Raw genomic sequence first — 25,002 nt, 5'->3', positions numbered from 1 at the left:
AGATCTCTTGTTCAGGCAGCAAGTGTTTTCTTATTTGAACGTAAGTGCCCTGCGAAGTGGACTCCACATGAAATTCTGCCATGATTCCAGTTCCATGGGAACGTACACATTATATTCAAAGGGCATTAAAGTGTGCGAGACGTGAATTTATATTGCATTTATTTACAGAGGTATTTTATGTCACACTTCTCTAGTAAGTTTCGTCTGTGAATTATCCCACATTCTTCAAAATGTGAGATAATGTAAGTACACAAGTCAGCAAATATATTACACTGTTCTAGTGGTTTTTGGATATTTGTAATAATTTAAAAAAATCTTACATATTGTGCCAATGTAAGGTGAGGAGGCGGGTTTAAGTGGCCAAAGACTCTCCAAAAATCACAGCTGGAGAATTGCAGAAAATAGTAGAGTCTCATGGTCAAAAATCCTCAAAATAAAAAATCTAACAGCACCCACATAACTACATGTTGATTGAGAGGGTTTCAAGAAAAAAAAATCAAGAGATGAAAATGCTCCCATCCAAAAGCAAACTCCAGGATATTCATTTGCCAGATAATACTGGAACTTCAAACAGGACTGGGTTCTGTGGTCAGATTAAATAAAAAAAATAGCTTTTTTGGCAGCAAACTCTCTAGATGGGTTTGGTGCACACAGTGAAAAAATGATTTTTATCATTATATGTAGGGATTGGTGTACTGGAGCACAAATAAGAGCCCCTTTTCTTAGTGCACTAAAGCTGCACGAGCGTATACTGTACCGGTCCGCGCTCTGAACACGAGTAGACCATGCAGAGATGTTCAGATCGACTTCTCACGTGATGGATGAGAAACGAAACAGACTAATGTTTAACTAACAAAACTGAAATGTTTTTTTTAATTAAAACTCGCATACACGTTTGAAATGCCAGAAGTAAACGTCAGTTCTGCATTAGGATGATTATTTTTATTTTACCTTAAAATTACATCGACTTAATTTGATTTGATAATCATCTGCTGTAGCACACTGAAAAAAAGTTTCATTCATCCAATTAAAACATTTTAGGGTAATGATTCACATCTTTATTTTTTTACTTGAGACAATAAGTTATTTATTTTTCATTGGCTCAAGTAAATAAATATAGATGTGAATCATTACCCTAGTTTTTTTTTTTTTTTTTTTTTTTTTTATTGGATGAATGAAACGCTTTGCATATTTGTTTTATTCGCACCAACATTATTTGATTTTGACATTTTGGAATAATCTATTTATATAGCATACTTTTATTTAGTCTCACTGGTAAAGACCTTTTTCTTATTTAAGACCAAATTTAAAAACTAAAACAAATACTGAATGCTGATTAAGAAACATCTTATTGAATGTGTGTTGATTGTGTTGTTTGGACTGTAGAACTACGCAGTTATTGCCTTTTTAATTTCACATGGTTACAGTTAATATTTTAATTTAAGGCCAATTTTTATGTAGTTTCATCCCAATTCAAAAACAAAAGCTAAAAGCTGATGTCTGTACCATCTATGTTTGTATTGAATGTAGACTACTTACTGTGCAGTTACTGCTGTTAATTTCAGATGGTTACGGTTATTGTTTTCAATGGCCAAAAGCCAGTCTGGCCTATTAACTACCAAATAAACATCTTGTTTATGCACATTTTCCTTCTTTCTTGTTTGTTGTCGAAAATCGGTATTGGAATCGACCAGTTCGCTGGTAAAAAGCGGTATCGGAATCGGCCGTGAAAAATCATGATCGTGCATCCCTAATTATATGGTGGTCATGTGTACACACACTCCCAAGACTCATTTAAGTTCAAACTCCATGTAAAAGTGAATTTTGCATCTGATGTCCCCTATAAGCTTACACTCTTGAGAAACATGACCAAAAACAATTTAATTGTTACTTTTTACTATTTAGCATATAACCACCAAAACAAAAATGTCATTATAACATAATCACTAATACAACATATCAAAACAACAATAACAATCTGGGAACACTTTAAATGTTAAATATAATAGCTACTCTGATATGACATATGTGCTCAGTGTTATTTGTGTATTATTTATTCCATATTCTTAAGTTTAGACAGGTGAATGACTGTAACATAGTACACTAAATTACATCTTTTGTCTGCAAAACAGTACCAATAGTTGCCTGCCTTTTTTCAAAAGAAAAATGAACACTGCTGACAATATTGAAATGTTATCACAGAAAACAATGGGCCACTGTAGCCTTCAAAGGACACAACAGCAGGAGGTAGATTGTGAAGCTGTTTCCAGAACAAACCACTACACTTATTGTCATTGTCATTACTAACTACTACTAATCTACTAACGTGTTCAGCATTCTGGAACAAGTGTTTTTTCAAAGTTTCTCTCCTGTTTTTAGGTCCTAAAGTGAGTTGAATATTTTCAAGTTTACCTCAAGACTTTGGCAAATGGTAATGATCATGCTTAAGTTTCAGCTTTGCAACCATACTCCCCCCGGAACCCAAAGACTCATGTGGTTTCCCGCATGCTGCCCGGCGGGTCATGGGAATAACGCCGCCGGATCGCGGGTCGGCATCATTTACGGTCGGAACTACGACGGTATCTGATCGTCTTCGAACCTCCGACTTTCGTTCTTGATTAATGAAAACATTCTTGGCAAATGCTTTTGCTTTTGTCCATCTTGCGCCGGTCAAAGAATTTCACCTCTAGCGGCGCAATACGAATGCCCCCGGCCATCCCTCTTAACCATGGCCCCGGGTTCCAGAAACCCACAAAATAGAACCGGAGTCCTATTCCATTATTCTTAGATGCGGTATTCAGCGGCGACAGGCGGCCTGCTTTGAACACTCTAATTTTTTCAAAGTAAATGCTCCGGGCCCCGAGGTGACCGGACACCCAGTTAAGGGCATCCGGGGGGCGTCTGGAGGCAGGGTCCGGGACAGGCGGTGGCTCACCTCGCGGCAGACCGCCAGCCCACTCCCGAGATCCAACTACGAGCTTTTTAACTGCAGCAACTTTAAAGAGACAGAGAGTCCTCTGCTCTGCTCTGCCAATCATCTCTTTTTTCAATGTAAATATGAAATGAGTCTGCACCAATTATTTTTACATGACCTTATCTGGACCAGTCAATACAATAAAACAATTATACACTCACTGACCACTTTATTAGGTACACCTCGCTAGGACTGGGTTGGACCCCATTTTGCCTTCAGAACTACCTTAATTCTTCGTGGCATAGATTCAACAAGGTGTTGGTAACATTCCTATGAGATTTTGGTCCATATTAACATGATGGCATCACGCAGTTGCTGCAGATTTGTTGGCTGGACATCCATGATGCGAATCTCCCATTTCACCACATTCCATTGAGATCTGGTGACTGTGGAAGCCATTTGAGTAAAGTGAACTCCTTGTCATGTTCAAGAAGCCTCCATTTCCTGTTCTTAGCTGACAGGAGTGACACCGCTGTGGTCTTCTGCTACTGTAGCCCATCTGCTTGAGGGTTTGACATGTTGTGCATTCAGAGATGGTATTCTGCATACCTTGGTTGTAACGAGTGGTTAATTGAGTTTCTATCATCTCTAACTAGGGGTGTGACGGTTAGTATATAACCGTGAGACCGGCGGTTATAGTTGAACACCGTCACTAGAACTTTATAACCACCAAAACCGTGTCACTAAAATATTTTTTACAAACATTTTTTATCAAAAATAATTTTCATTTTTTAGATAGGATCATCAGATGCGCAATATATCGGGAGACATGGTTTTTACCACTTAATGAAGTTTTGTAAATTGTCAGACATGATATTTACCACTTCATTAAATTTTGCTTTGTAGGAAACAAATTTTATCTTAATTTTAATAGATGTTTCATCAACCAATTGCATGTATTTTAATAAATAAAAAGCAAATATAGCAGACAATGATGACCGTGACATGGAAGCACCAGCGCGCCGCGTTCACTTGCACTGCACTGTGAACTAGAGCGCATCTCATTGTAAATGAAACTCAGCGTAGGCCTATGCCTCATACTCTAGCATTAAATATTTTTGCTGCATCCTTTCCAGAACAGACAATGGCTTTTTTTTTTTTTTTTTGAGGCTCGCATCAGCAAAGAATAGACCGCAAAACAATCAGCGGATGGCGGGCAGGTGCGGCTTTGAAATTTGCTCAAAAAACTTTGGCGCGGATGATGAGTTTTGTGACAGATCTCCTTAATAAACGGAGGTCTGAAATCTCTGCCCCTTTACCGATCAGAGTTAACCCGCTATCTCCAAGATCAACCAATTGACTCTACGGCAGATCCACTAGCATGGTGGCGAGACAATATGAAGCAAAATGAAACACGCTATCCCCCCCCCCCCCCCCCGACGGATATCTTATGAACCGTCACATTTGACTCACGTCATAACCGTCATTACCCATTCTGAAACCGGCACACCCCTATCTCTAACCAGTCTGCCCATTTTCCTCTGACATCAACAAGGCATTTTTGTTTACACAACTGCGGCTCCCTGGATATTTTCTCTTTTTTCTGACCATTCTCTGTAAACCTTAGTGATGGTTGTGCGTGGAAATCCCAGTACATCAGCAGTTTTTGAAATACTCAGACCAGCTCTTTCTGGCACCAACAACCATTCCATGTTCAAAGTCATTAAATCCCCTTTCTTCCCCATTCTGATATTCAGTTTGAACTTCAGCAAGTTGTCTTCACCACACCTAGATGCCTAAATGCATGAGTTGATGCCATGTGATTGGCTTATTAGCAATTTGTGTTACCAAGCAATTGAACAGGTGTACCTAATAAAGTGGCCAGTGAGTGTGCATTCTGCAGTAGTTCAGCAACTAGCAAGTTTAACAGATTGAGGATGTGTGGAGTAGTCTACTGAATTATGCTGTAAATCCTTTATTGGTCTTTCTAATGGGAATGTAGCCTTTCGGTCTTTCTGTTGTGCGTTTCATTTTATTTTTTTTCTGAGAATCGACATGACTTTCTTTTCTTCTCGCAAATTCCTCCACAACTCGTACATTTGAACACAAAATATATACATGGTATGTAAGGACACTAGGTTTCTTCCAAAAGTTAGGCTGCATACGTGTGACCAATTATGGTGTACATAAAATGTAAATGCAGAATGTAAACTTGACAGCATATCATAATTGCAACATCAAGTGACAACATCTCCAATCCTCCTCTACTTACAGAGACAACTGTGCTGAGGTTGATTCTCCCGAATGGATTACTTAAGTGCATAAACTGTATCCACACACAGTATGCAGAAGATGCCTCATTAGCAGCTGTTTCTATGGGCCACTGTATGTAAATTGTCCGCCATGTTAGAACGGTTGAGATATATATATATTAGTAAGAGTGAGATGTTAAAATTCATAGTTGATATAGTAATTTTATGCACATAAATTGGAAGTTAACGTCAAATGAGTTCCATTGTGGGATGATTAATATATGAAAGTGGATTCTATTTGTGTTTTGCACATTTTAGCAACTATGGTTGGTCATCTGGGAATTATGTGCTGAAATTGCAAATTGTGCACTATACTGGTTTCTTTCAAAAATCATAGGTAGTATGCTATTTGAAACACAATCACTATGATAAAAATCACTGATCTTTGTGTGAAGTCTCTTTTGTACTTCCAGCTTCTGGATGGCATTTGAGAAAGAAAGCTTGTCAAATTCTTGTCTATTATTTCAGACCATCAGATTTCCTGTCCAAATCCTGTTTGGAACATTCTGTCTGTTTAGGAGTCATTCTCTTTTCCCCTGATGTTTACAAAGCTATGGAAAAAGCTCAGTTCTACTAAGGGAGGAAGGGCAGCCATTCTGCTCGGATTTAAGCAGTGAAAAACAGGGATTGTAGGGAAAGAGGCGGCAGATGGGTAGAGGCCTAAGCAACCTCCAGCCCAACTCACCACCAGCACCTGCTTTCATTTGCTCTCATTATGTCTGCAGTGCTTAACAGTAGCACAATGGAGCAGGAGCGAGTCAGCAGCACTCAAACTAGAAACAAGGTCAGTTCTGTCTCTCAATGAAACTCCCACAAAGGGAATGACATTTGATGAGATTACCAAAATAAAAATACTGGTCAGTTGATTAGCATTTTTCAGTGTCCTATGCTAATAGTAATAGCTAGAGAGCTGAGGTGTCAGTGGCTAATATAATACCAATTATTGAGATTTATTTATTGCCAAATTCTCCATATATTATAATCATACAGTTATTCCTTTATCAGTGCTTTAATGCTTTTTATCTCGGCACCAATAGCCTTGTGGGCAGCCTGCTGACATATTCTGTAGTGCCGTTATGCTATGGGTGTACCAAGTTCAAATCCTTGTGGGCTTTTCCTGATGCCGCCCAGAGTCCTAAGTCCCAGAGTCTGCACTACTGCACCTGGCAGGCCTTCACACAACTCAATCTAAAGTAATTTTAGATTCTGAGAAGATGAGGATGCCAGATTTACTAACAGTTTGCGCCAGTGCAAACCGTCTTCTGGTGTTAAAATACTGTCAGGATATACTAAAGACGTGCAGTGAAGAATTAGCACTAAAAAAGGCATGGTTATTTTTGGGCCTGACCTTATTTAATATGCATTTGTAGGAGTTTCCCTTTCCGAAAATTCTGTTTGTGATTTACTAACAATGCATACATTAAAGAACACCGACGCAGCCAGATAATTTCCATAATGATCAGCGCAATCTACCAAGAGCTGTGCAAATTACTGACGACTTCAAGAAATGCTTTTTGGGGGCGTGCAAGTACCAGTAATTTGACGAGCGCAAATGTTAGTAAATCGCATTGTGTGATTCATTTTAATACTTTCCTCTAATAAATTTTTCATCGGAAAGGGAAACTCCTACAAATGCATATTAAATAAGGTCAGGCCCAAAAATAACCATGCCTTTTTTAGTGCTAATTCTTCACTGCACGTCTTTAGTATATCCTGACAGTATTTTAACACCAGAAGACGGTTTGCACTGGCGCAAACTGTTAGTAAATCTGGCATCCTCATCTTCTCAGAATCTAAAAGAACTTTAGATTGAGTTGTGTGAAGGCCTGCCAGGTGCAGTAGTGCAGACTCTGGGACTTAGGAACCAGAATATAGGAAGGTGACGAGAGACAAGTGAAGAGACTAAATAGCGAGGCAGGTCACTAATGTGAGGCCTTTTAAGTTCTGTGGAGGTCACCCGTCTCGAGGGTCAAAGAGCCAATGGTGACTTGCACTTTTGGAGGGAAAGTTTAAAACTCTTTGTCTCCAAACATGGTAATTTGCATATGTAACTGGATTGAATGTTGATGCAAAGACTACTAACGATTCTTAAAACACTAATATATTGCATAAGTATCAACACATAATATAAACTCTCAATCAGATCATCCGAAGACGAATTCATAGAGATCTAACATGGTATAGGTAAGGTTAGGTGAATTAGTGGCACTTATCACAACAAGGTCCGAAATTTAATCTGTGCAACCTCAAAATATATTTGGGAGCATTTGTGCAACTGCATTTAATTGTAGTGCGACCTGTTTTCATTTCTCTAAAAACTTTTAGAGTATATGCCTTCTGGGTGTTCATACACTGACCTGTCTGCTGCTCTATGACTTCATGTTTACATTCCTAACTTTAATGCAGATTTTAGATTGGTTAATATCAGCTGTCAATCACTCAGTTACTGCTTTCCGCTGTCAGGTGATAGGGAGCGAACTACCGCGGGGAATGTAAAGGGCTGATTTCCTTTGTAAACCACCTAAAGTTACAAATAATGGTGCTAGTGCCGAATAGAAGGTGTACAGTTTTCAGAGAGAGTGGTTGAAAGTCTTCGAATGGCTCTGCTATGCACTGCATTCACTGTAAATCCTGTGGGTCAGAGTTTGCAGTTAACAGTGTATGCCACCGAATCTACTTATTTCCTAATTGTTGTTTTACGATTTGTTTTCTGATATCATCAAGTGTTGCAAAAGCCAAATAAAACACACCTACAGAGAGTGCACATATACATGACATGCAGTCTATAAGGTTAGATAATTGCGCATGCACATGTAGAGTGTGTTCTTTCACTGCATGATTCGGTCTATTAGATTGCATCACAAATTTCAATAAATGGGGCCTTTATATAATTTCATTTAGTTAATCAAGAGTGTTGGTTTTCCTCCAAAAATCAGCATTATTACACATGTGATATTGATTTTATACAACTGTTCAATAAACAAGAAGTTAACATTAAGAGACTTATGTTTCAGACACTATATTGCCTGTTTTTGCTCTATTTTACCAACAAAAACAATTCCAAACACAGTCACAGAGCTGTTTTGCGACTCTGAAAAACATGAGGACGTTATCTTCTTGAATTAATCATTTGATAAATGATTTGGTTCAATTGCAATGACTCACTTATTAACAGTGATTTGCTGCCACACTCTGGCTGTTTTAATTTCACTTTTAAAGTTTCAAATATTTCAAATATCAGCATTTAACATTTTAGGAGTACAATATTAAAAAAATATATATTTATGCATGTGTAACTCTAGGTTAAAGGTACAGGTTTAGGACCTCCCACGAGAAGGGCACACTATCAAAACAATAACAATCGCATGGTTTGATGACGCTAAGAAGGAGCGTGGAATGATGGGATTTGTTGTCTTCTACCCAACCGCTGACGGCCATCAATCAGACGGAAAGATAAATCATGGATTTAATGTGAGTTCAGCGATTAGCATGAGTAGATTACATACAAAGTTAATGCAAAGACGTGATCAGACTATGGATCAGACGCATCCTCGCGCGGGTCTAGAGACGCAATGACCTACGTTTGGCGTGTATGCCCCATAAACTAATCTTGTTGATCGTTATAATAGCATAGGTTTTCTGTAAAGATGCGAATCAAAACAACTTACCTGTCGAGTAAAACCAAGCGAGATCGGAATCTCTTTCTAGTTGAAGTTTGTCGCGAAGCAATTTACACTTTTGTCCACAACACTGTTGTCATGTGGTTTCTACGTCAGTAAAGGTGGTAACAAAGGGTAACTAACGACAGGCGACTGCACTGCCCCGTTACACTGTTGAGAATGGGAATTTTCTCACTATTTTCATGTAGTTGAAAACATTAGAGATATTGTTAGTAATCAGCTGGACAAAAAAAATGGAAAAATAGAAATAGAAAAAAATGGCTTTAAGGTAAAAATGACCATGAAAGGTAAAAATTAATTTCAACTTATTGGAAAAAATTCATTTTTGTCACTGCTGTGAACTGACCACCACACAGAATATGCAGAATATGGTTTTTTTTAGAGTGATCAGTCCTCTGTAGTCCTCAAGATATCAGCACAGTAACACAATTATTGTTATAGATTAAATGCAATATTTATTTTAAATATTGCACACTCCTGGCTGCCAGCCGTTCCGTGCAATTGGCTGGATGTAAAATTGATCACCACATACACCGTCCTAACCCTCGCCAAAGAAGAGTTTATCTTTAGGTTATTTACAAAAGAAATCTGTCAGTGTTCTTTTCATTTTCTCTCTTCTTCAGCCCCTTTCTTTTTCTCGCAATAGTTAGTGTAACACAGTGACTGAGTGATTGACAGCTAATATTAACCAATCTAAAATCTGCATTAAAGTTAAGAATGTAAGGATAAAATCTGTATAATTTGTAGTTGTTATGCTCCTATTTTTTTATGCCCTGCATAAACATGCATCAAACAGTTTAATGGGCATTATGTGTCTTTCCTAATGGGAAATGGAGTGAGAGTTGCTCTGCCCGCATTCCTTTGAGCAAGAAAACCAGTGTTATGAGATGATTTGTCTTTGGTTGCCATGGAACCATAAGTCTGTTCTGCCTTTTTGAGGTGTTAGTTGCATTTTGGGGGAAAGATTCACAGACCCTCATGGTTGCCTTGTGTGTAGGTGTGAAAATGGCCAAACATAAATGTAAAGGAATACGTGCATTGTTTACAGTATTAAGCCAGGGGTGCCACATCCTGTTCCTGGAGATCTACCTTCCTGCAAAGTCTAGCTCCAACCCTGATCAAACACAACTGAACTAACCAATTAGGATCTTAAGTTGCACTTGTTAATTACAGACAGGTGTGTTTGATCAGGGTTGGAACTGAACTCTGCATAGCTGTATTAGGCTGCATTAAAAGTGCAAGAGCCTATAATTTGTGATCCGGAAAACACAGATGGAATTGCGAAATCCAGTCATTAAAGAAAATAAATTAAAAAAATGCTTATTACATGGAATGTCATGGAATTTGGCAACATTTGGATGAATAAATCAAGCAGGACTATACACTTAATAGAATCATCATATGGATTATCTTTGAATATTAAATCTGCATGTTCTGTGTCTCTGTGTGAATGAGCAGTGCTGTTTTGTCTACTCCACTACACATGCTCTAGCATGTGTGATGCTGGTTTTGTTTTTAGCATCTGCCATCTCATTATTATCAGATGAACTTCAAAACTACTCTGAGAGTTTAATTCACAAGCATTTCACCATTTCATTTGATACCAATTGACAATCACAAATACACAAACTCAAAGAAAAAAAATTAAGTTTGGGTTAACTTGAAGAAATTGTAACAAAAGTATTTTACTATCGTACAGTGTAATGTACACTGTAAAAAATCAAAAGTTGGGCCAACTTAAAATTTTAAGGCAACAAATTTTTGAGTTTGCTCAACTTAAAGGTCCGTTAGTTGTACAAACTTTTGTGCATGTCCAATCAACATAATCTATTAAGTTAAGTGAACTTTTAGTTAAACTTTAAATTTTGTGTTTAGTTGACTTAAAATTTTAAGTCGGCCCAACTTATGACTAAGTCAGCTAAACACAAAATTGAAAGTTTAACTAAAAGTTCACTTAACTTAATATATTATGTTAATTAAACATGCACAAAAGTTTGTACAACTAACGGACCTTTAAGTTGAGCAAACTCAAAAATCTGCTGAAGTTTGTTGCCTTAAAATTTTACGTTTGCCCAACTTATGATTGAGGCTACCAGCTTCAACAGATTTTTGAGGATACTCAACTAAAAGGTCAATTAGTTGTTTACAAAACCTGATATTTGAAGTTGCTTTAAAAAAAAAAAAAAGTTGAAAAAACTTCAAAGAGGTTTTTCAGCTCTCAACCTTTGTTTTTTCTTGGTTTTTACATTGCAGCTTCAGAACTTTAGGTTTTACTCAAGCAGTTTAAAGTTCAGCACAAAACTGCCAATCCAATATGAGTGAATTAATTTGTTAAATGCTACTCAGTACAACATTGGTCTTCAGAAAAATCTTTAAATGGGCAGAATCACAATTTTTTTTATTTCATCAATGATTTTTTTTTTTTTTGTAGAACAGCAAGTTTAAATCACAAACCAAATTAAGTCATTTCATTCGCAATAAAATTAATTACAATAGAAAGTTTTTTTCAAGTTAAGAGCTTATTTGTCTCATTTGTGTTGCAAAATTAAAAACCTTCTACACAGTTTTTATTTGATGCTTTCCCAATTAAATTAACTATCACAAAATTCAAGTCCAAAATAATGTGCAAAAATAACAACGGGTCCAAATGTATTGGCTTCCATATCTGTCCTTCATATCTATCACAAGCAATATAAAATTAACTGCAATGGTGATAAGTGTGTGTGCATAACAACAGTTTGTGGCTCGCTGTCTTTTGGTTCTGCATTTTGAATATTGATATTTGTTTTAAAGTCTGTAATGGAAAAGCTGCAATGATTTTGACTTCTGTGACCACTGGATGATGAAATCAGATGCGTTTTAAAAACCACACTGGCTAAAAGGGCACCTTAAAGTTTCATGATTTTTTAAAAATGGTTCCTTATGTTTGGAGTAATAGGGTGTTTTACAAATTTCCTTAAAGTCACACAATTCACCATTCAATGTTAAGTGACTCTCACGTGAAGATAAGCACATGTGTGATCCTAAAAGGTGAGACGTCAACCAGTGGTTTTAAAGGAGCAGATGCAATCTGTGTAGAGGCAGGGTAGTTGGCAGTATCTTCCCTGGTAGTGGCACAATTGGTCATGTTTCAAAAGGACCTCCTGGGCAGGGTGTTCAAATCTGCATATCTTGCACTGCATCAACCTAAAAAAAAAAAAAAAAAAAAACCCACACACAAAATAACGTTATAACTAATTATTTTGGCAACAACATACGATTTTATTTTAACCACCAGGGATACATTAATTAATTGCTGGAGAACAATATAAAATAACAACTTAAACGGATAGTTCACCCAAAAATCATAATTATGTTATTAATAACTCACCCTCATGTTGTTCCAAACCAGTAAGACCTCTATTTATCTTCAGAACACGGTTTAAGATATTTTAGATTTAGATTCCATGTGACACATCAGAGGGTCAGTTAGAATTTTTTAAAGCATCAAGAATACATTTTGGTCCAAAAATAGCAAAAACTACGACTTTATTCAGCATTGTCTTCTCTTCCGTCCGTGTCTGTTATGAGAGAATTCAAAACAAAGCAGTTTGTCATATCCGGTTTGCGAACGAATCATTATATGTAACCAGATCTTTTTGAACCAGTTCACCAAATCGAACTGAATCATTTGAAACGGTTCGCGTCTCCAATAAGTATTAATCCACAAATGACTTAAGCTGTTAACTTTTTTAATGTGGCTGACACTCCCTCTGAGTTAAACCAATATCCCGGAGTAATTCATTTACTCAAACAGTACACTGACTGAACTGCTGTGAAGAGAGAACTGAAGATGAAAACCGAGCTGAGCCAGATAATGAACAATAGACTGACTCGTTCACGAGTCAAGAACCGTTTCTGTCAGACTCGTCCGATTCGAGAACCGAGGAGCTGATGATGCTGCGCAGGTGTGATTCGGCATGACACAAACCGACACACAGAGCGCCTGAACTGATTCTTTTGGTGACTGATTCTGAACTGATTCTGTGCTAATGTTATGAGCGCGGGTAAACCAAAGGCTTGCAATCGTCGCCAATGACGTCATTACATTGAGCTCAAAAGAACCGGTGAACCGTTTTCTTCAACCGGTTTATTGAATCAAACTGTCCGAAATAACTACTGGTGATCTGAAAACCGACAAGTCAATGTTTTGTTCGTTATCTGGCTCGGTGTTCATCTTCAGGTCTCTCTTTACAGCAGTTCAGTCAGGGTACTGTTTGAGTAGATGAATTACTCCGGGATATTGGTTTATTCTGACTCAGAAAGAGTGTCAGTCACATTAAAAAAAGTTATTGGAGACGCAAACCGTTTTAAACTATTCAGTTCGATTTGGTGAACTGGTTCAAAAAGATCCGGTTACATCGAATGATTCATTCGCGAACCGGATATCACAAACTGCTTTGTTTTTAACTCTCACAACAGACATGGAAGAGAAGACAATGCTGACTAAAGTCATAGTTTTTGCTTTTTTTGGACCAAAATGTATTTTCGATGCTTCAAAAAATTCTAACTGACCCTCTGATGTCACATGGACTACTTTTATGATGTTTTTCTTACCTTTCTGGACATGGACCGTAGACGTACACACAGCTTCAATGGAGGGACTGAGAGCTCTCGGACTAAATCTAAAATCTTAAATGGAGGTCTCACGGGTTTGGAATGACATGAGAGTGAGTTATTAATGACAAAATTATGATTTTTGGGTGAACTATCCCTTTAAAGTACTATCTAAAACGCAAGCAAGTTGGTTAAACGAATATCAAAAAAAAAAAAAGAAATTATGAATTTAAGCTTTAAAATAGCTCTTAAGTTATTTGCATCTTTAAAACATACAGATTTATAGCACGCCAAGCAAACATAAGCACATAAATTTAAAAGTTAAAAGAAAATACATATGAGACGAAAACACACAAGCTTATCTTATACGGTTAAATTTGTTTAAAAAAATATATTAATACACTTATAACTTAAATAACCTTATTCAAAACTCAAAGGCACCCACACAACTGTACAAAATGAACATATTATAAACAAATAAAGAAAACTCTATATCCTTAACAATAATTAAATCCCTTTACTATGATATAAATATGATATAAAACAGTGCTTACCTAAGTCATGATACTGTCTGGAAAAAAAAGCCACCGAATGACTAAAAGATTTCTCGAAGACGAAGCAGGAGAGGTTGAACTGACCAGTTTGGAGCCACCTAAGCAGCTGTACAGAAGCACATATTGTGAACAAATACATTCAGACCTTACTGTTAATTATTCTCATAGCCTGCATAGAACATTACCTGCAAGAGCGATTGCACTGTCAAGGAAAAAAAAAAACTCGCTCGTCTGACCCTTCTCAGGCAACTCGAAGACAAAGCATGAAAACTGAAATGACTAACTGGCCGCCACCTACACCGTTGTAAAGACGTGCATATTGTGAACAAATTTCATTTAAATCATGGCTTAAATTGATACACAAAGAACCACCGCTTACCGGAGTGATACCAATGACAGATCAAACGTTAACTGGGCACCGCCTGAGGCAACTCTAAAACGGCATACAAAAAAACATTTTGAACAAACACATTTCAACTCTTATGGTAAATATTATATAAAGAACAGCACCTAACGGAGAGATTAATTTACACTGTCAGGCAGAAAAAATAGGTGACGTCTGACCTGAGGCAACAATAAGACCAGGCTGGAAAATTTAACTAACTTGCCCCCACCTATGTTGTACATGTTATATGGAGGGGTTGGGATGAACTCAGATGCAGACAGGATGTGCCAAACACAGGATTTATTAAATACAAAAGGGGAAAACAAAACCCACGAGGGGGAGAACAACGATTAGGGCTGAGACTAAACGATTTAACAAGACTTGGTCAACACGATAAACAAAGACTCTTAACACAAAAACACTAACTTCAGATACACAAACACAGGACTCACAACGTCGTCTTCTAGGATACAGAAACATATAGAGACACTCACGATATGGTAAACAATCACAATGAACCGACAAAAGACAGAGCACAATAGGGGATCTAAATAGGAGAACTAATTAAGACACAACAGGTGGCACAGATACGGCAATCACGACAAGACTAGGATAACAAGGGGGGCAGGGCAAGGGGACGAGACAACACAAGCACATGGCCCAAAGACAAGGCCATGTGCTTCTACACAAAACACGGGTCTGTCATGATCCTGCCTCAAGACTAGAGAAAAGTCAGGACATGAAGGCAGAATCATGACAGTACAAAAGCGCATATTGTGAATAAACTTCATTTAAATCATATCGTGAATTGATACATATAGAACTACACTTACTAGAGCGATCACAATGAGGGAATAAACAGAGGCCGCTTAAGGTGACTCGAAAATGAAACAGGAGAAAATAAAATGGCGTTGTTTAAAAAAGCATTCGAACTGCGCATGCTCATCAGCCTTTGTTGGCAATACTAATAACCAACTTAAAGTTGTTAGTTGTTCTAACTTGAAATATTAATTTGGTTTAACAAATTGATCTAAATTCCTATTCAACTTACATTTCTGTGTTATCTCAACTTTTTTAATGTTAAATTGTTGAATTAACTTTAAAAACTGAGTTTGCAAAACAAAATGTAAGTTGGATTTTTTACAGTGTAGATCAAAGTAATTATTAATAATACGTAATATTAATAAGTAATATTAATAATACGGTTAATTAAAATTAGAATTTCGAATTTCATTGAATTACATTTGAAAAGATAAATAAAACTGTTAATGTTGTATGAATTAATTTGATAAGCACCATTTTTTAATATAAATTTTATTTAAATCATAATGAATCCTGTAAAATAAAAACACATTCAGTGTTTATTTTACCAAAACTCAAAAGGGCAGAAAGCAGGTGTTTAAATACAGCATGACACTGCTCTTTGAGTTTTTCAAAAATTTACAGGCGCAACACTACACTTAGCAACTGACCTTCACTTCCAGTTCCCTCATGAGTCAGTCAGTGCTGCATTTTAGTGTAGACAGTGATGGAGTGGGTCTTGTTTGGCCCTGGCCCTGGATTCAACAGTACCATAAAGCGCAGCGTAAGCCTGGCAGAAAAAACTCAGAATGATTCATTGCTTTTACAGTCCCATAAACTCTTGCCTCATCCATCAGAAAGTGACAAGGCTGCCACCACGGGTTCACTAGCCATTTTTTGCTGATGCTGCCATGTATTTGGACACAAGCTGAGTCACGCCAGCTTGAAAGGTGATGGCTAAATGCCTGATGGTCTGATACATCAGCATTTGTTCAGCTATTCAAGGCCCGTTGCCTGCCAGCCAGAGTTCAGTGGTTCAAAATTGTTGTTCTCCTCAGAGGCTTGTGCAGTTACTAAACATTTAGTGGACGCGTTTATCCAGTGCCACTTATAGTACACTTATTACAGGAGCAAGTCCTTCTGGAGAAACATGAAAGTAAGTGCCTTACACAAAGGGACAATGGTGATAATTCATGATTTGCTTTTTGTTGTGATCAAAGAAGCTGTCTTACTGTTAACAGAAGACTGTTATCCATGTGTTATACAATTATTATTATTCTTTCTTTTTTAAAGAAGTCTCTTATTCTCATCAAAGCTGCATTTAATTGATGAAAAATACAGTAAAAACAGTAATATTGTGAAATGATTACAATTTAAAGGAACTTTTCTATTTTAATATATTGTAAATGTTTTTTATTTCTATGGTAGCAAAGCTGAATTTTTGGCAGCTATTAATTTAGTCTTCAGTGTCACATGATCTTTCAGAAATCCTTCTAATTAGCGGTAGGTGATATATCACAATATGATCTTTTTTTTTTCAAAATAACAGTATATATCACAACATAGATGTTTTTCTTTAAAAAATAAAACCATATAAGCAAACAATAGGACAAATACAATAGAAAAAAGATACAACTTAAATACAATGTTTTTTGTTGTAAGAAATACTGCAGAAGTTAAAGTTAACAAGCTGCATAGTCTTCACTTTAAAACTTATTAAAAGTACAATAGATAATTTGTCAAGAGCAGTAAGTTATTTCCTTTTTTTTCTTTTGTTTGATGAATATTAACCCTCTAGTGTCTGCAAAACGCTCACAGATAGCAGCAGGCTGCTGTCACTTTAAGAACCCACTTATATTAAATGAGGAACCTGAGATATTTTATTATCTCCTTGTTTAGATGCTGTGTACAGGTTTAGATATTTTGAATTGATTTGACAAAAAATTACTGTTTTGTCCAAATTATGAATCCTATATCAGAAGGCATACATACTGTAATAGTGATATATATACTGAATATTGTAATATGTTTGTGTGTGTGTGTGTCCACAGTTTCTGTGTGGACTGTCTACAGCCGTGTCTGCAGGTGACATCGCCTCTCTGTCCACTCTGCCGCATGCCTTTCGATCCAAAGAAAGTGGAGAAATCCTCCAGCGTGGAAAAACAGCTCTCTTCATATAAGGCACCGTGTAGAGGGTGCAGCAAAAAGGTTAGTCCTTGTGGTTGCATAAACAAATATGAATAATTAAAAAAAAAACTGGCCATAGTACCTCAAGACATGATTCTTTGAATAGTGCAGCTGTCATTATGTAATGCATTTGCACTAAAACTTGCTTCAGGGACACTATATACCATGGAATCCTATCTCCACTGCAGGAGCCTTTCAAAACTGCAGTGACAGTTTAATGGTAAATAAAAGTTAAAGCAAACAAGCACAGCCCAGCAACTACAATCAGACACACTGAGATGCCCTGATTCCCATTGCAAGCTTAGAAAGACCCCTGTGTTTGTGCTCACTGTTTTGTGTTTGCACGATTTGACACAGCATTTCTTCTTAGATATTTTAGTTTTATCAAGTCAGCAAAACATGACTGCTGGATTTAAAATATGACCAGCATGGCTCATATTTACATAATTGCACATTAAATGCCCTAATCAAGGTGTCATTTGTACTAAAATATCCTTATTATGCCATTTTAAAGCTTTCCAGTTATATTTTGAAGATCTTTTACGATAGGTTTACATGCGTCAACGGTAAAAAAAAAAAAAAGGCATTCTAATAATGTACATTATATCCAATGATTTTGTAAACCAAATTCTTGCTCCACACTTTTAATCTAGGTTGTAAGAATGAAAGACAGTCTGCAATAATTGACACAAATTTAGGTAATAGTGGAAAGATTAGTAGAAATATTTCACTACAATGAGTTAGTCGGTTAGCAGAGAGTTAAAGCTGTGCAATGTGTGGACACTGTATACAACACAAAACTATACATTTTGAACACATGATATAAATATATATATATATATATATATATATATATATATATATTAGGGGTGTAACGATACGCGTATTCGTATTGAGCGGTTCGGTACGCTGTACGCATTATGTACCGAACGGTTCGTTGGACTATTTAATTATATTTGGAAAATAAATAAAAAATGGTGAAATATAATGATATGCATTCAACAAGGTAGCCCAATAACCCAAACAACGTAACAGGCAACGCCCCTGACACCCCCGAAGAAGAAAATAAAACACCAACTTGTTGTATGTTTATGTTAGGCTACTCATTCAGGCGCTCGCTCACTCAGCGCGTACTCAGTTCATGCACGGTACGCGGTGGCCAATGCATTTAACAGACCAGAAATAGAACATCCTCCAATAACCAACAGGTCTGGTGTTTGGGTGCACTTTACCAATCGCTCGGGGCATCCAAACAAGCACGGAAATCAAAATGGACTAGTACTGTACTGTGTCGGAATTTCCTGAGCAGTACGATACAATTAACAGGCCTGCACGTTATTAGATAGAAGAACTGTTATAAATAGAACGTATGCACGGGCAGTTTTGAAAACTCCACCTACTTTGCTCTTGGCATAGTGCAGCGCAAATCGCGTTGTATCTGAAGGGCAACGCTGAGCCCAGGGTCCAGCGCCGCGCATAACGCGTCCTGTGTGAAAGACCTTTTAGCCATTTTGCAACAAGCCTTCAGCGCGTACTGAGTGAGCGAGCGCCTTACTCTGTAGTGGAAAACGCAGGTTTTAAGAACATACGTAATTGAGTTACAATATTCCTTCACGAGCTCATTTCAGCCAGACTGTAATTCCTGCTTTGTTCCAAAAAACATAAGCCCTATAGAGAACCAATTGAGTAAAAACACACTCAATATAAAGAGTTATAGAGTTCCATATAAAAAGTTACATCTTTGTATTTGTTCATAACTACTACAACAATATAACATTTTCATTTTTTTTATACAGTATGCTGCTAAGAAAACACCATAGAAGATGGGTAAAGAATAGCTCCATCATTGTTCAATGTAAAATAAAAAAATATATATACTTTGTTAGTTTTAATAAATAAAACATTTTTTTTAAAAATCAAGGAAATTTATCTGCCAATTTTTTCTTTTTGCTGTATCTAAAACGTACCGAACCGAACCGTGACACCAGTGAATCGTATCGAACCGAACCGTGAATTTTATATAATATATATATATTTTAATCATAATTACAGGTTTTCATCCAGAGGTGCAAGATGGTCCAAATATCGTCAGTAAATGATGAAAACACAGCGAAAGGTTGGAGTTATACTGCTGTGGTGTCTGTGTTACAATTTCAACCACTTTTCATTTTTTAATATCCTCATCGTTTGGGAAAACATGCATCTTGGTTTTACTTTGACAGTGCAGAACACAGTGTCTTCTAGACATTGCAACAGCACAGACTGAACAATCCCAGGCCTTAGTTACAACCACAGTGTTTGGGGGCAGGTCAGAGTTCATACAGTATGAAGACCAAAGGCGGGTTTACGAATTTGTTACAAAACTACTTAGGTTTCTTCAAATTGCTGATGACTAATTTCAGGCAATTCAGGATTGGTTCTTTCTTTTCAGAAATAATACGACAATTTGTCATGCACTTTGATCTTTGCAGACCTTTTTCATTCACAAACAGCTATTTAACTCACTTCGTTAAAGGATATATCCAAAAAAGCATAATGGGGCACTATAATCACAGCGCGAGTTACTCACATTGCTTTTTTATGTCCCTTTGAATTTCCCAGGTCACCCTGGTCAAAATGCGGTCACATATTTCATCTTGCACAAAGGTTCAAGAACAGATGGCCAATTGCCCAAAGTTCATGCCTGTGGTCCCCACCTCACAACCCATTCCCAGGTAAGAATTGCTCCACGGATCATTTAAGGTCAGGTTGACATAATCATGAAAATGTGTTTTTTTCTTCATCAATTCTTTTTTAGATTTTTTGTGAACACTGCGTGTTATTATGATTACACTTTTTGGAAAGACAGGTTTTCAAATGTGTTTGGCTGTAATTGTCTCTAAATCAGTTCAATGAGTAGGAAAGTGATGCACAAATCTTTATATTTATTTTAGTGGCATTGTCAACTAAATTGTGCAGACTCGTATTGGCCATTTGACCTACTTCCGTGCTCATTTTCATTTATTTATTTACTTAGGGTATTTATTCTTACTTTAAATCATTGCCTGCACAATTCAGCCAATGTTTTTCTGAATTCAGGATTCAATGTGAAAACAAAAGTAATGAATGGTAAATCCTCTTTAGTCTTGACTTGCAATGCTCTCATTTGTCTCATCTTCTGTGAACAGTTAGCTCTTTAAGAAGGATTTCTCTGTGCAAGGTTGAAAAGAAATGTTTCTTTTCTTTGTGTGTTTCACAAAAATGCACTTCACATGAATGTGCGAGTATGAATTTAAGATATAATATATAGATAAAAACATTTAAGAATTTCTAATTGTTGAAACTTAAGTTTTACACTTTAAGAATATTACTGGTTTAAAATCCAACTCCATTGTATATGTAACATCAAATATGAAAATATTAACATTATCACGACCAATTAGGACAGTTTCATTCAGGAAAACAATAGAATTACGTCAATGGAAACTTGTTGCATTGTGCCCAGTTTGGACACAGAATTTTAGAATATTTTCTCTTTCTCCCTACGTTAAAGAGCAACCAATCCCACAAATCTCTCTTAAAAAAATGCTGCCTTTATGACTCATACTTCTCTGAAGCACTCGATGTTCTTTGGGACAGCAGTTAAAATGAAGCGAAGAGCTTTAAAATATGGATCCAGGACGCGTTTCATTCTTTAGACCCACACACTAACAGTGTAGGTATACTTGGATCTAGAGATGTCAAACTGATGTCTGACAGTTCAAGACAGACACAAAGTTTTGTAGACAGGAATCCGATAAAAGTCCAATCGGATGTCTTCAGGTTGAGTTATGTGTGTGCATCTCTGTCGTGCTTCACTCTTCCTTTGAAGCACAGGAAGAGCGAGAGGAGGATAAGAATTAATTAGCTCTTCAAAGCAGAGCATGTTGATGTATTCCCACTCTGTCTCTGTCTGCAAAAGTCTTGCATCACGGCTATTTATCGTACTCTTTGTGGTAGCATTACACAAATATTGTAGAATATAGCGTGTTCGTGACACTATGACACATTTCTGTCTCGGTGCACAGTGAGTCAGTGGTTTAACAGACAGCAGTTTTGTATGGAGGTGAGGAAACTTCAGACTTATGCTTTCCAAAACACCATAAAGTCAGGGTTGATGACCTAGAACAAACTCATCTGAGTTTTAGAGGGCTTCAGAGCTAAGAGAATATTTATATTTAGTTTTAAACAACACTCACAACAAATTTGGCTTCCAGAATCTGATGAATTGGGGGCCAGGACTAGGGCTGTGTGATATGTACTGTGTACAGTCGTGGCCAAAAGTTTTGAGAATTACATAAATATTGGAATTGGAAAAGTTGCTGTTTCAGTTTTTATAATAGCAATTTGCATATACTCCAGAATGTTATGAAGAGTGATCAGATGAATTGCATAGTCCTTCTTTGCCATGAAAATTAACTTAATCCCAAAAAAACCTTTCTACTACATTTCATTGCTGTCATTAAGGGACCTGCTGAGATCATTTCAGTAATCGTCATGGCCTGGAAACTCCCTAGATCTTAATCCCATTGAGAACTTGTGGTCAATCCTCACGAGGCGGGTGGACAAACAAAAACCCACTAATTCTGACAAACTCCAAGAAGTGATTATGAAAGAATGGGTTGCTAAATGCCATGTAATTGTCGATAAAAGCCTTTGAAACGTATGAAGTGCTTGTAATTATATTTCAGTACATCACAGAAACAACTGAAACAAAGATCTAAAAGCAGTTTAGTAGCAAACTTTTTGAAAACTAATATTTATGTAATTCTCAAAACTTTTGGCCACGACTGTATGATAATGTTGCAATTATTGTTTTAGCAATGTGTGAGCTGACATTATTTATTGTGTCACAAACAAAACCATGCCTGTGGTGTGTGGTTTGTAGCAAATTAGCTAAAAAGGGAAATGTGTATATATATACAATTAATTATGATTCACAATTATTTATATCAGCTGCCAGTAGTAACTGTAGCAGAAATAAATTGCCATCAACTAATCTGTTCGTCCAGCGAACATTCAGTGTAAGTTCATATTTACTCGAGGCCACAGAAAATATCTTTCCTACACTATTAGTGGATTAGAGCATGTCGCCAGATCAGAATCATAAAGAGACATTATTCACAAGCAGTGACAGAATCAGACACTCATGTAATTCATGCACAAAAGTTTTATTAATGAAACGCTAGCACATAACTAGTCTAAACAAACAAATGAATAAACATAGACTCGTGTGCATACAAAGGGGAGCTAAAGTGGATGAATGAAGCCATTAGAGAAACCAGAGAATGCAGTTTACGAAAAATGAGTCTGAACCCATCAGTAAACCCATCGGTGCCATTTTACAATGTGGTCTACTCTAAAGCTTATACTAAACCTCTGTTGCGTTTGGTTAAATGTACGATATTTGCATTGCCTTGGTCATTAAACGAGTGTCCGGATGCAGTCTCGGATGAAAGTCTTGATGGTTTCAAAGTTTGGGCTTGCGATCACGTTCTTCCGGGTTTGAAGAGTGATGAACTCCAACAATGTTCTGACTCGGTGGTGGTTGGGAGTTTCTTCCCAGGAAGAATTTGAAAAGAGAAGAGCGTGGAGCTCGAAATTATCAGCTAAAATCCTTGGTGAATGGAAAGACGAGGGCACAGTCTGGCACCAAACTTAGGGGGTCTGGAAAAGTCCTTGCTCAGCATCAGTATCAGTATCACACACACCTAGTCAGGACTTTATTTTAATTTGATTGAGAAAAGTTATAGTTATAACTTCTTATAATAGTTATAATATATTCTTTATCACAAGTGGGATTGAAGGATGAAGTTGAAAAATAAAAAGGCTTGTTGACATTAGCAGAAAAGGAAAGTTGTTTCAGAGGTGGAGCAAGTTATTCAATTTTTAATACCTTTTATGAAGTAAACATTTTATTTCCTGTTGACTTTAACAATAACCATCCTTATTTCTGTAGTCCTAAGTTGAAGGTAGTGACACCATTATATTTCATCTTGTGTCAGACACTCAGACACCATTTTTTTTTTTTTTTTTTCACCAGCAGGGTTGTTGGATGTCATACACTACCTTCAAAAACTGACCATTTGGAGGCATCTCGGTAGACAGAATGGTTGTTCAGTTCAGATTGTCCTTTTGGATAATGTGTGAAATTGGCATTAGGATTTTGGGTCTTTGATTTTTGTCTGTGCCAGACCATCAGTGTATCCAAGCTGCTTGGCAGAATTAAAAAAAATGCTAAAAAAAAAATTTGGATGACACTTTCAGACATTATTTGTCTATATATTATAAACTAATATTATGTTTAATTTAATGTATTTTTCATTTTTGTTTTATGTTATACTAATGTAACAGGTCTAATCCTTGGTAAATATAATGCATGACAATGTGGTTCCCAGAAGTAATTATTGAATTAAACTGAATTTAAACTGAGCAAGTGTTACATTACCCATAATCTTAAGAAAAAAAAAATCCCCAATCAAGGACAGAATTACAGCAACATGTCAACAGTGTTCACACCAGAAATGACTCCGTTTTTTCACTCTTGAGACAACTTGATCAATTTGGTTAAGTCTTATGAAAAATATGTTTGCTGAAATGTCATTCTTTTCTTCTCTTCTCTTCTTTTCTCTAGGATTTGAATGGTCTTGTAGCTTGCTGAAACAAGAACATCAGAAAAATAATTGTAAACTATAAAACATTTTAGAGGGCTGCATTCATGTTTGCTGGATAATTGAACAGATTTTGCCTCAGACGCAAGTTACTCGATAATATTTCATTGGCGTATTAATGTTTAATGGTCTTGGTTTTGAAATCCCTGTAGACAAAAGAAAGGAGCTGCTGAAAACTGGGAGGTCAGGAATGCCTCAAATGGCTAATGTGAACAGAAGGTTCTTGGCTCATTTTTTATGGACTTGAAAGTTATTCACACAATGTTATACACCCTTCTGGCTGCACATATGCATTATTCATGTGAACACTGATAATCAGTTTGTTACACAACTCTGTTCATTTACTCTTTTGCTCTCAGGCTGCTACTTATTATGTAATAGTGTACAGTATTGTTCAAAATAATAGCAGTACAATGTGACTAACCAGAATAATCAAGGTTTTTCATATATTTTTTTATTGCTACGTGGCAAACAAGTTACCAGTAGGTTCAGTAGATTCTCAGAAAACAAACGAGACCCAGCATTCATGATATGCACGCTCTTAAGGCTGTGCAATTGGGCAATTAGTTGAATTAGTTGAAAGGGGTGTGTTCAAAAAAATAGCAGTGTGGCATTCAATCACTGAGGTCATCAATTTTGTGAAGAAACAGGTGTGAATCAGGTGGCCCCTATTTAAGGATGAAGCCAACACTTGTTGAACATGCATTTGAAAGCTGAGGAAAATGGGTCATTCAAGACATTGTTCAGAAGAACAGCGTACTTTGATTAAAAAGTTGATTAGAGAGGGGAAAACCTATAAAGAGGTGCAAAAAATGATAGGCTGTTCAGCTAAAATGATCTCCAATGCCTTAAAATGGAGAGCAAAACCAGAGAGACGTGGAAGA

General features: G+C 36.7%; 1 protein-coding gene across 1 annotated transcript in view; it reads left to right on the top strand.

Annotated features, from left to right (window-relative positions):
* LOC127934065 (E3 ubiquitin-protein ligase RNF166-like) overlaps nucleotides 1-24,470 on the top strand; it is a 40,986-nt gene extending 16,516 nt beyond the window's left edge. The window contains exons 2-3 of the mRNA XM_052531248.1: nucleotides 17,294-17,450; nucleotides 20,031-24,470. Coding sequence (XP_052387208.1) covers nucleotides 17,294-17,450; nucleotides 20,031-20,147 — 274 coding nt within the window. The 3' untranslated portion in view covers nucleotides 20,148-24,470. The remainder of the gene's footprint in view (nucleotides 1-17,293; nucleotides 17,451-20,030) is intronic.
* The last annotated feature ends 532 nt before the right edge of the window (nucleotides 24,471-25,002 follow it).

The sequence above is a fragment of the Carassius gibelio genome, chromosome A18 (genome assembly GCF_023724105.1).
Source record: "Carassius gibelio isolate Cgi1373 ecotype wild population from Czech Republic chromosome A18, carGib1.2-hapl.c, whole genome shotgun sequence".
NCBI classification, from domain to species: domain Eukaryota; kingdom Metazoa; phylum Chordata; class Actinopteri; order Cypriniformes; family Cyprinidae; genus Carassius; species Carassius gibelio.
Note: the sequence above shows the minus strand (reverse complement) of the source record. Positions and strands in the feature narration are given on the sequence as shown.